Source organism: Papio anubis, chromosome 5, assembly GCF_008728515.1.
Source record: "Papio anubis isolate 15944 chromosome 5, Panubis1.0, whole genome shotgun sequence".
Lineage (NCBI taxonomy): Eukaryota > Metazoa > Chordata > Mammalia > Primates > Cercopithecidae > Papio > Papio anubis.
This window is the reverse complement of record NC_044980.1, coordinates 150,128,078-150,140,710: the sequence shown is the minus strand read 5'-3', so window position 1 is coordinate 150,140,710 and position 12,633 is coordinate 150,128,078. Positions and strand designations below refer to the sequence as shown.

The following is a 12,633-nucleotide window of genomic DNA, read 5'->3' as shown; positions in this document are numbered from 1 at the left end:
TCCAGCACTTGCTGAGTACTCGTTAGGGGCCAGATACCATTCACATACTTCGTTCTAACTCATGTTGAATCACCCATGAGTGGGTTATTATCCTGAGTTGTGGGTGAGTGAGCACACACAGGTTACACAGCAGGTGCCCAAGGCCCTGCTGCTGGTTAAGGAGCAGGGATTTGTGCCCAGGCAGGCTGGCTCTGGGGCGGGTCCTCTTTGCCTCCACCTGCCTCTGGGTGGCAGAGGTGTGTCCTGCAGCCTCCTCCTGCATACACCACCCTGCCCACACTTGCAACGGGGCATCCACTCTCAGCAAGCTGCTCGGCTGGCCCAGTCTCGGCCTGAGAGTGGCCAGTGGAGAAGCCTGTCTGCCTTCTCTCCTGGGAGGACCCTGTGGGTGGGAGGAGTGGCCCAGGAGCAGGGGAGGGGGTCTGTTCTCAGTCACAGGTTTCCTTGCCTGGCTCTTGGAATTTGCATGGCATCTGGTTTGGCTGTGCATCCCCCAGGGAGGCTGTGCTGGGTCAAGTTCTTCCAGTTTTGGCCCAAGACCTAAGCATAGGCATGGAGTGGACCCCTTCATTCCACACAAGAATTTCAGTTTGAGCCTCAGAAAGGATTCCCTGGTGTCCGAGACTGGCTTCAAACCCTGGCTGTGTGACTTGGGGCAACCTATTACCTCTCTGAGCCTAAGTTCTTTATTTGTAAAATGGGAAGAGTATTAGTAACACCGACTACCCAGGGAGGCTGTAAGACTCTTCGCCCGTTGCCCCAGGTGTGCTGTTGATCAACTTTTCATCTGCAAAGTGGGGCAAATAGCAGTATCTATCCCATGGAAACTGTGAGGATCCCACGAGATACATGTATGTCACACAGTCAGCCCAGTGCCTGGTTCCACAGTGGGGACGTATTATTGCTGAGGTGCTTTGTAAACTCCGGTGTTATGTGAATGCTAGGGGTGTGTGTGTGTGTGTGTGTGTGTGTGTGTGTGTGTTAGTGGGCCTGGCTCCTCTGCCACTTACTATGAGTCTTTGGATGCATCATGTAACCTCTTTAAGCCTACGGATTTTATCTTCTGCAGAAGGGATAATTATATTACACAGAACTGTCATGAAAACTAAATGAAGTCATATTTGTACTGGATACTTACGTGGGAGCTGCAGAAAAGTAGCTGCTATTACTAAAGCATGTAGGAAACTGTAAATTATTGTATAGGTATTGTTTCTTGCTTCCTTCTTAAGGCTTCCATGAAGAGAAAGTGAGTTAGCATTTGTGAAAACACCTTGAAATTCTGTCAGTATTCACATGAGAAGGCTGAAGATGGTTTGGGCTAATGAGGTCATGTAAAAAGTGCTGTAAAATCATGGTAATGGAAAATTCTGTCCTTTGAGAGTGATCCTTATGAGCCCTTGGGCAATAGGGTTGAGGATGGGGAGGAGATTGACTGTGTTTTCCTCTCATTCCTTGGCTCAGCTGCTGGCTCCTGGGACCCTGTGCCGCGGGCAGGCCCGGCAGTGTGACCTCCCGGAGTTCTGTACGGGCAAGTCTCCCCACTGCCCCACCAACTTCTACCAGATGGATGGTACCCCCTGTGAGGGCGGCCAGGCCTACTGCTACAACGGCATGTGCCTCACCTACCAGGAGCAGTGCCAGCAGCTGTGGGGACCCGGTAAGGCTCTCCTGGGGAGCACAGCTCTCCCCAGCCCGCCACTTCCCAGCCAGCTCCCCTGGCCCTCAGGGTAGTTTGGAATCTTGGCTTCAAATGGCGTCTCTAGATACTGCCTCTTTCATCCCCTTGACTCAGGGTAGATGTTCAGGGAGAACCAGAGGACAGTGTTCCTTCCTGGTACCTTGATGCTTTTATTTCTCAGAGTGGACAAACGAATAAGAGTAATCCAAAAGAAAAATGAGCAGAGGATGGAGACAGAGAAGCAAATGCAAACGGCCCTTAAAGCTATGAAAAGACGTTTAACCTCAGTCATATTGAGGGAAAGCAAAGTATAATTATGATGAGGTGAGATTTTTCATATATCAGATTGCAAAGACTGAAGTTAAGATAATGATGTAATAACAATAATAATGATGGAGCGTTGTGGAGGGTGTGAAGAAACACAACCACTATGGAAAGCAATTTGGAGATATACTTAGAAATGCAGCTAACACTTGCACATGTATGTGAGGATATATTTACCATGATGTTTACTGCACCATTGTTAGCCATAGCAACAACAACCTATATGTCTTTCAGTAGGGACCAATTAAATTAATTATGGCTAATTAAATTAATTATTGCATTCATATAATGCAATGCTTTATGGCTAAATAAGGAGGCAGGCCCATATTTACTGAATAAAATCATCTTCCACAAAAAACAGGTGGCTGGCACCTGTAATCCCAGCTACTCAGGAGGCTGAGGTGGGAGGATGGTTTGAGCCCAGGAGTTTGAGGCTGCAGTGAGCCACTCCACTCTAGGACTCCAGCCCAAGTGACAGAGTGACGTACCATCTCAAAAAAAAAAAAAAAAAAAAAAAAAGGCCGGGGACAGTGGCTCTTGCCTATAATCCCAGTACTTTGGGAGGCCGAGGCAGGTGGATCACCTGAGGTCAGGAGTTCAAGACCAGCCTGGCCAACATGGTGAAACCCTGTAACTGCTAAAAATACAAAAATTAGCCAGGTGTGGTGGTGAACGCCTGTAATCCCAGCTACTCGAGAGGCTAAGATAGGAGAATCACTTGAACCTGGGAGGCAGAGGTTGCAGTGAGCTAAGATCGTGCCACTGCACTCCAGCCTGGGCGACAGAGTGCGACTCTGTCTCAAAAAAAAAAAAAAAAAAGAAAAAAGAAAATGCTTCCATTCTTTATTAGATAGATTATGTCTAGAAGATACACATAGAATTATACCTAGGAGATATAGAAATTAGAGATGTAAGTCTCTTTAGAAAATATATTGTTAATAAGTGCTATTCCTCCAGGATGTAGAGAAGTAGGAACTAGATGACTACAAGAAAAATTTTCCAAGCCATATGTATATCTTTACAATATTATGCATGTTTGACCTATTTTTTAAAATCTTGAAATGGAACATGGCTTCTTCATTAGAGAGCAGGCTTAGCATGCAACCCTCCCCACACACAAATATAAATCCTCAGTAAGGTAGGAAGAATTCATATAAAACAGGCCAGGTGTGGTGGCTCACGCCTGTAATCCCAGCACTTTGGGAGGCCGAGGCGGGGGAATCATGAGGTCAGGAGTTCAAGACCAGCCTGGCCAAGATGGTGAAACCCCATTTCTACAAAAATAATAATAATAATAAATACAAAAATTAGCCAGTCGTGGTGGCAGGTGCTTGTAATCCCAGCTACTTGGGAGGCTGAGGCAGAGAATTGCTTGAACCCAAGAGGCGGAGGATGCAATGAGCCATGATTGTGCCACTGCATTCCAACTTGGGTGACAGAATGAGAATCCATCTGAAAAAAAAAAAAGAATTTATATAAAACATTATTCTCTGAGTAGATCTTTTTTTTTTTTTTTTTTTTTGAGACGGAGTCTTGCTGTGTTGCCCAGGCTGGAGTGCAGTGGCGCAATCATGGCTCACTGCAAGCTCCGCCTCCCGGGTTCACGCCATTCTCCTGCCTCAGCCTCCCGAGTAGCTGGGACTACAGGCACCCGCCGCTGCGCCCGGCTAGTTTTTCTATTTTTAGTAGAGACGGGGTTTCACCATGGTCTCGATCTCCTGACCTTGTGATCCACCCGCCTCGGCCTCCCAAAGTGCTGGGATTACAGGCGTGAGCCACCGCGCCCGGCCTCTGAGTAGATCTTGATGAGAATATGGGGATGGAATAACCTGGGATGGGAGGAACAGGAAGAAGAGGCTGAATATTCCCTCCTAGAAAATATTCTTAACTTTACTACTTTACCAAAGATACCTTTGCCCTTGGGGAGTTCTGACAGACAAGTATACTGATAGATGTTGCTTGCCCACCCAGGAGCCCGACCTGCCCCTGACCTCTGCTTCGAGAAGGTGAATGTGGCAGGAGACACCTTTGGAAACTGTGGAAAGGACATGAATGGTGAACATAGGAAGTGCAACACAAGGTGATGACCAAAGGGCAGGCCTCATGAAATGAGGATGAACAAGCAGTTTCTACTCTGTCCTCACTGCTGCCCAGCTTAGTAGCGTGACTGGCCCCAGAGCTGCACCTTTACGTCAATCAGTTGAAGTCAGTCATCTATTCTCGGCCCCCTGTTTGACAGTGCCCTATTCATCTCTAAGGAAGTCAGAGGAGGGTGTGGGTGGCAGTACTTCCTAGAAAGCTGATCAGGCTTCCTTTGGGGACCATCTTACAGTAGGGCAGGTAATCAGTCCTTTTGGGTCATTTCTGCAAAATTCTAATCGTGCCCTAATTTGAATAACTCCTCATTCATTAATTCACTAATTCATTCATTTATTCATCATTCATTCCAACCAACCATCCACTCATCTGTCTACCCATCCATCCGTCCATCCATCCATCCATCCATCCATCCATCCATCCATCTATCCATCTAGTATCTATTGAAGATTTACCAACTATCTACTATCTATTGAAGATTTACCATGTGCAAGATACAGTGCTGAGTGCATGGAACTTGTAATTAACAATACAGTATGATAATGGGAGTGTGGAGAGAGCCATCCAACCCATCTTAGTGTGTCAGAGTGGTTTCCCAAAGGAAGTTATACCTACACTGAGATCTGGAGCAGTTACCTAGGTGAACAGGGTGGAGAGTGGTACTGGTGCATAGGAGAGTGATCCAGGAAGAGAGATGAATGGAGAAAAACTGGCAGTTGAAAGAATTGAGAACAGTTTGATACAGTTAAAGTATAATGTTGGGATGCGAAGGTGAAGGTCTGCTGAGAAATTAGCCTGGATAGTTTAGCATGGACCAGGTCATGAAAAGCCTCAAATGCATGGCTAGGGGAGTTTGGACTTTAGCTTGAGAGCAGTGTGGAAATTCGACTCCTATGGGGCAGACTGGAGGCAGGGAAATCAGTCTTCTGCAGACCAGGTAAGGGGAGTGGGGCAGTATGAATTAAGGTAGATCTATAGGAGGGAAGATGGATAGGGTTTGAAAATGGCTTGAGCCCAGGACTGAGGGAGAATGGGGAGTTGGAGATGACCCCAGATTTCTGGCTGGAGCTCCTGGGTGGATGGCGGTATAAGGAGCAAAAAGGGAAAGATTGCTCAGCTCAGGTGGCTGTTCTTGGAGTTAAGGACTTTTCGAGGCCAGTTCTCTGGTCTGGATTTGCTCAGGGTCAAGGAGCCTGTTCTCTTCCCTTGGTGTCAGTCTACATGGAGTCTCTCCTGGTGAGTCTCCAAAGCACATGACTGCCCTAAACCTTTGCCCCACCACACACAAGCCCGCTGTCTTGGTCAGGAAAGGCTGAAGCTCTCTGGTGCTCCAGCTTTTCCTCTGCTCTGATTCCACCTCCTTCCCTCTCTGTCTCTTGTGCCCAGAGATGCGAAGTGTGGGAAGATCCAGTGTCAGAGCTCCGAGGCCCGGCCCCTGGAGTCCAACGCGGTGCCCATCGACACCACTATCATCATGAATGGGAGGCAGATCCAGTGCCGGGGCACCCACGTCTACCGAGGTCCTGAGGAGGAGGGTGACATGCTGGACCCAGGGCTGGTGATGACCGGAACCAAGTGTGGCTACAACCATGTGAGTCCCTTCCCCCAGCTCACCTAGGAGCCGGCTGCAGAGCAGAGTGATTGAGAAGTGAGCTTTGAGGGAAGGATGCCTGGGCTCAGATGCCACCTCCCCAACCTCTGAGCCTCGGTGGCTCCCTTCATGAAGCGTGTATAGCGACAGCAGGCGCCCACCCCAGAGAATTGTCAGAAGGATTAAAGAAAATCATCCCGGTAAAGCACTTAGGTCACCTAGCTAGTGCCACTTTCATTCTCATCGCTAATTATCATGGGAATTAAAAATGGACTAGGAGTTACGGAAGCCTGAGCAAAATGATAGCAACTATCCCGTAGAGTCGAGTCTGATAATGAAACTATGAAAAACATGAAGCATTTAGCATAGCACCTGGCACAGAATACTGTCACCATCATTATTTTTAAATATAATGTTAAAATTGATACATATTAATGACAAGTAATTAACATAATCAACATAATAGTCCTATAATATTATATTGTTAAATGTGATACTTTAACAATGTATTTGTTTTCTCCCTAATCACAAAAGTAATAGCAGAATTTAGCTGACTATTGTCCTGTCCTTAGCGTTTGTGGGCTGTTTTCCATTTTTCACTTTGATAGTTACCTGAAGTGGGCTGCCTTTTTGGGTCCTCATAATTTTTTTTTTTTTTTTTTTGAGATGGAGTCTTGCTATGTTGCCCAGGCTGGAGTGCAGTGGTACAATCTCAGCTCACTGCAACCTCTGTCTCCTGGACTCAAGCAATTCTCCTGCCTCAGCCTCCCGAGTAGCTGGGATTACAGGCACAGGCCACCAGGCCTAGCTGATTTTTGTATTTTTAGTAGAGACAGAGTTTCACCATGTTGGCCAGTCTGGTCTCCAACTCCTGACCACAGGTGATCCACCCACCTTGGCCTCCCAAAGTGCTGGGATTACGGGCGTGAGCCACCAGGCCGGGCCATGGGTCCTCATATGTTCCAAGTGCAAAATCTTGCCTCCTAACTCCCAACCAGCGTACCTCCCACTGCACTGATCATTCTATTTTCTCCCTGTGCAGATTTGCTTCGAGGGGCAGTGCAGGAACACCTCCTTCTTTGAAACTGAAGGCTGTGGGAAGAAGTGCAATGGCCACGGGGTGCGTGCTGGGTTCTGGCTGCTTTGTGTCATGGGGGCGTCATGAGGGCAGGCCCTGTGGGTGGTGATGCTCTCTGGGGTGCTGATGCCTCTACCCTTCCTTCACTCCAGGTCTGTAACAACAATCAGAATTGCCACTGCCTGCCGGGCTGGGCCCCGCCCTTCTGCAACACACCGGGCCACGGGGGCAGCATCGACAGTGGGCCCATGCCCCCTGAGAGTGAGTGCCAGCCCTGCTGGGGCCACTGCCCGCTTTTGTGAGAAGAGCAGGTGTCAGGGGCAGGTGGCATGTTGCAGAGCATCCACACTGAGTCAGCTTCATTGTCCTGATTTTGCAGAGGAAATCAGGATAAAGAGAGACCAAGAGAGAGGAGCGACTGCCCATAGTGTGGTGTGGGGTCACGGTTCAGTCTCTCTTCTCCCATCCTTTCTACTGAGGAGGGGGAGCCTGCTTAGTAGAGTAAGAGTAAGAGAGACTGTAGGTCATTGAATGTTCCCATTCTTTTTAGGGAACGTGGTGACTATTTCTTTTTGGGCACTTAAAAATCATCATGAACCTGGGACACATTATGGTGGTTTAGATTTCCTCTAATGGACACAAGTTAAAATGGGGAACCAGACTCTCAGAAAAGTTTTGTAGTATTTTAGTGGATCTCTCAAGGATTCTAGCACTGTGGTTTCTAAAGATTTAAAAAAATAATAATAACAAAGAACTTAAAAAAAAAAAGCACCAAAATCTTTCAAGGAAGAAACCCCAATATGTAAAACTGATAAAAGCAGTATTTTGTTAGTACAAATATATTCTGTATATTTACATTAACCACTTGAGAGAATATTGGGGTAGTTTTGATGAAACCAAATGTTAAGTTATGGATTATGGGTGAGAGGTCTAGTCTTAAATCTGTCTGAGTCTTTTTGCTTCTTTGTTCATTTTTTTTTTTTTTTTTTTTTTTGGGTAGGGCACGGTAGCTCACGCCTGTAATCCCAGCACTTTGGGAGGCTGAGGCGGGCGGATCACAAGGTCAGGAGATCAAGACCATCCTGGCTAACACGGTGAAACCCCGTCTCTAATAAAAATACAAAAAATTAATCAGGCGTGGTGGCGGGCGCCTGTAGTCCCAGCTACTCGGGAGGCTGAGGCAAGAGAATGGCGTGAACCCGGGAGGCGGAGCTTGCAGTGAGCCGAGATGGCACCTGGGCAACAGAGCAAGACTCCATCTCAGAAAAAAAAAAAAAAAAAACAAAAAAAAAACCTTTTTTTTTTTTTTGAAAGGGAGTCTCGCTCTGTCACCCTGGCTGGAGTGCGGTGGTGTGATCACGACTCACTGCAACCTCCGCCTCCCGGGTTCAAGCGATTCTTCTGCTTCAGCCACCTGAGTAGCTGGGATTACAGGTGCCTGCCACCACATCTGGGTAATTTTTGTATTTTTAGTAGAGATGGGATTTCACAGTGTTGGCCAGGCTGGTCTCGAACACCTGACCTCAAGTGATCCGCCCACCTCAGCCTCTCAAAGCTCTCAAAGCATGAGCCAGCACGCCTGGCCAAGTCTTTTTGTATTTTGTGTTGGTTCCTTTGTGTTCAGGAAAATCATGATTCAGGCTAAAAACTAGTGGCAAATTGTAACAGAGCTTGAACTGCTTGCCTGAAAAGGGACTCTCTTCAATTAAGTAGAAGTGGCTATAGAAGCTTTGTACTGTAGAATCTGTGCAAAACAAGTTGACTTGGCTCTTTGAGCTAACATTAGTGATTTCCCAGTGGTACATAATGTGTGTGGTTTTTTTTTGAAACGGAGTCTCACTCTGTTGCCAGCTGGAGTGCAGTGGCACAATCTCTGCTCACTGCAACCTCCGCCTCCCAGGTTCAAGCGATTCTCTTGCCTCAGCCTCCTGAGTAGCTGGGACTACAAGCGAGTGCCACCACGCCCAGCTAATTTTTGTATTTTTAGTAGAGATGAGGTTTCACCATGTTGGCCAGGATGGTCTTGACCTCTTGACCTTGTGATCCGCTCACCATGGCCTCCCAAAGTGCTGGGATTACAGGCGTGAGCCACTGTGCCCGGCCCATAATGTGTGTTTTAATTATAATATGTAAGTTAAAGTAAGTAATACAAATTAAATGCAAATCAAATGCCTGAAGAAGAAGCAGGAATACCTATTTTGAAATCTGCTGTAGCCCAGACAGCTTCTAAATCTCCCACTTGGGTTCTGTTTCTGGAAGGTGTGGGTCCTGTGGTAGCTGGAGTGTTGGTGGCCATCTTCGTGCTGGCGGTCTTCATGCTGATGTACTACTGCTGCAGACAGAACAACAAACTAGGCCAACTCAAGCCCTCAGCTCTCCCTTCCAAGCTGAGGCAACAGTTCTGGTATGACAGGGTTCCATGGAGGACTCAGGGTCAATTTATGGGTCACAAAGGTCTCCATCAATGGTACTTAGCAGAAGTGTTGGTGACAGTGGATCTAATTCAGGGAAGACAAATGCAAGGAACACGCTGCCCTCTCCCCTGCTGTGACTGTGACAGGCATTACTAGTTGATCTTATTGTAAGTACTCTACTGATTCTGGTCATCACTCCTGAGTTCTTCTCAGCAGAATATCCCCAACCAAATCAAGCTGAAATATAAAATAAAATCTATTTGCCATCCTTTATCTACTTGATTTGTTCCCCATGTTATTTTTTTATTTATTTATTTTTGAGATGAAGTTTCGCTCTTGTTGCCCAGGCTGGAATGCAGTGGCGCAATCTTGGTTCACTGCAACCTCTGTCTCCTGGGTTCAAGCGATTCTCCTGCCTCAGCCTCTTGAGTAGCTGAGACTACAGGTGCGTGCCACCATACACAGCTAATTTTTTGTATTTTTAGTAGAGATGGGGTTTCACCATGTTGGCCAGGCTGGTCTCAAACTCCTGACCTCAGGTGATCTGCCCACTTCAGCCTCCTAAAATGCTGGGATTACAGGCGTGAGCCACCATGCCTGGCCCCCTCTTTGTCTTTTTAACCACTGTTGCTTTAAAGTTTGTTTCATCTGATATAAGAATAGCTACTCCTGCTCGCTTTTGGTGTCCATTTAAAAAGTGATTTATTATTTTGGATATGGAAGATGTACAGTCTCTGAATCACCTATTAAATAATGCTTGTTCTGGAGGGGATTTTAAGTCCTAGGGTCTGTGGGTCTGTGCCTGATTGGGATTGGTTGATGGCTCGTGACACCCTTGTGTCTCCTCAGAGGGGAAGGATCTTAAAAGGGTGAAGAGAAGGTGTGGAGAGAGCTCTGCTTTGTATAAGGCCAACTCTGTTTCCTTGAGAGTTCTCCATTGGCCACACGTTTCCCTACTTAGGAAGACGTGGTTTGAGAAGACCAATCCCACTCCCTCCAGAGCAGACTTGGGGAAGATTTAGCTGCTTGCTGGCCCTGCTTGCGTCAAAGGGAACTCAGCCACTGTCCCCTGCTGAACATCTGCCCCTTTCTTCTCCTCCCCCATTTCTTGTTTCTAGTTGTCCCTTCAGGGTGTCTCAGAACAGCGGGACTGGTCATGCCAACCCAACTTTCAAGCTGCAGACGCCCCAGGGCAAGCGAAAGGTAAGAGCTTTGCACCACTGAACTTGGCTACTTTATCCCTCACGGTCATGCTGTATTTTTCTAAGAGCCTCTGTGGGCCCATGGATTGGTAATAAAAGCCCTTTTATTGGCTGGAGAGACATGTTATTTGGTTCTGACTTCCCCTAATGACTTTAAAGATTGCATCTGACCTCTGGGATCCTCGGGCGGTTGATAGATGGGTGTGTCTGTTCTCCCTTTGGGCTCTGGTTTATCTCAAAGAGACACACAAGGGCAGCCCGAGTGATTTCTTGTCTCAGGTGTTCCTTGACTTGTGCATACAGGTAATCAACACTCCTGAAATCCTGCGGAAGCCCTCCCAGCCTCCTCCCCGGCCCCCCCCAGATTATCTGCGCGGTGGGTCCCCACCTGCACCACTGCCAGCACACCTGAGCAGGGCTGCCAGGAACTCCCCAGGGCCTGGGTCTCAAATAGAGAGGACGGAGTCATCCAGGAGGCCTCCTCCAAGCCGGCCAATTCCCCCCGCACCAAACTGCATCCTTTCCCAGGTAAGTGGATTGTCAGCAGCCTAGGGCTGGGAACATTGCTTTTAAGGCCACTTTCACTGGGTAATGGCAAAGGTGGGGAAGGTGAAACTTGTGGGGTCATGAGCTGACTGCCTTTTCTGCAATTCGGTCAATATGGGAGCACACAGCGGATTAGAGCAATTAGACTCTCCAGGCAGCTCCTAAACCACGTGGCATTTTCTCCCGGATTGGCCTATTTTATGACAAGCCACTACCCACCTTCCACCCCAGATGAACTTCTGTCAGTTCCCCATGCTCGTCTGCCTGCTAGGTCTTTGCCAATGCTGCTTGTTCTGCCTGATACACTCCTTCTGCCTTGGCGGGACCAGCTCCTGCTCGTACTCAGATCTGCTCCTAGATGCCGCTTCTCCCGGGAAGCCTACTCTGATTCCTCAAGTCTGAGGCTGATGGGACTGTACTTTTCTCACCAGAGTACACTTCCCACCAAATTGTACCTGTTGGTACCTTCTACTGATTGGAAAGTCTTACTCAGGGATGTGCCCTGATGCCTTGCTCATCCCAAGGGGCAGGTGCCTCTGGGAGGTGAGAGTGGGGTCCAAACTCTCTGCCCCCAGGCCTGGTGCTCATGGAAGCAGAGCCTGCCCAGCAGCCTGTTCCCACTGCGTGTGTGTGCTCTGATGGCTCCGACCACACCTTCTGCAGGAGATCCCCCCGTGCAGACACAGGTGTTTCCTGGGTGGCGGCTGGGCGGGTTGCCTTCCGGAACTGGCCTGTGTGTTTTGGGGGTGACCTCTCAACTGAGACTGCTTTCCTTTCCTTGGGTGTGGTCCGGAGGGGTCCATGCAACCCAAGCTGTCTCTGACCCTAAGGACTCTGGGGTTGGCTGCAGGCTTTGGAGGGTCCTTAGGATGTGTGGCAGTGGGACAGTTTGGGAGAGCTGAGGGCATCCATTCTGTTTCTCTGCTGTGAAACAGCTGCTCTCCCTTTTGTGTGGGGCCGCGGTAGAATGGAGAAATCTGTGCAGAAAGAGAGAGGGAAGATTGACAAGGAGAGAGAGGGAAGGAGGAAAGGAAAAAAGCAAGAGAGGGGAGGAGTGGAGAGAGAGAGGTGGAGAGTGTAGTCGTGTGCTGGGGGTGCTCTAACAGAGTACTGCACACTGGCTGACTTCAAAACAGACACCTATTTTCTCACAGTTCTGGAGGCTAGGAGTCCAAGGTCAAGGTGCTGGCAGGGTTGACTTCTGAAGCCTCTCTCAGTGGCTTGCAGGTGGCCGCCCTCTTGCTGAGTTCTCACGTGGCCTTTCCTATGCACTCCTGCCTCCCTGGTGTCTCTGTGTGGCCAACTGTCCTCTTATGAGAACACCAGATTGGATTAGGTGGCCTCATTCTACCCTAATCACCTTTTTAAAGACCTTATCTCTAAATACGGCCACATTCTGAGGTACTCAGGGTTAAGGGTTCAGCATATGATTCTTTTTTTAAGTGATGAGTGCACAGTTCAGTCCCTAACAGAGAGATGAAAGAAAGGGAGAAAGCAGGCGTGTAGAGACTTGGGGTTACGGGAGAGCAGGGGTGCCAGCGGAGGGAGGAGGGAGTGGGTCGGACTAGCAGTCCACTCAGACTATTGTTCCGAAAAACCCACACTAGAGGCGTGTTCAGAGAACACGGGGCCAGCCTCACCCCTGTCACCCCGAGGTGCTGAGCCCTAGGTCAGGAGGGGTCAGGGACAGTGGGGACCCAGCT

The 12,633-nt window shown here is 48.4% G+C and overlaps 1 protein-coding gene across 5 annotated transcripts in view; it reads left to right on the top strand.

Moving 5' to 3' along the window:
• ADAM19 (ADAM metallopeptidase domain 19) overlaps positions 1-12,633 on the top strand; it is a 98,929-nt gene that overhangs the window by 77,192 nt on the left and 9,104 nt on the right. For all 5 annotated transcript variants that reach the window (XM_021939909.2, XM_021939910.2, XM_003900439.3 and 2 more), the window contains 8 exons: positions 1,462-1,657; positions 3,974-4,082; positions 5,486-5,690; positions 6,733-6,810; positions 6,921-7,029; positions 9,028-9,172; positions 10,301-10,385; positions 10,688-10,912. In XM_021939909.2, coding sequence (XP_021795601.2) covers positions 1,462-1,657; positions 3,974-4,082; positions 5,486-5,690; positions 6,733-6,810; positions 6,921-7,029; positions 9,028-9,172; positions 10,301-10,385; positions 10,688-10,912 — 1,152 coding nt within the window. The remainder of the gene's footprint in view (positions 1-1,461; positions 1,658-3,973; positions 4,083-5,485; positions 5,691-6,732; positions 6,811-6,920; positions 7,030-9,027; positions 9,173-10,300; positions 10,386-10,687; positions 10,913-12,633) is intronic.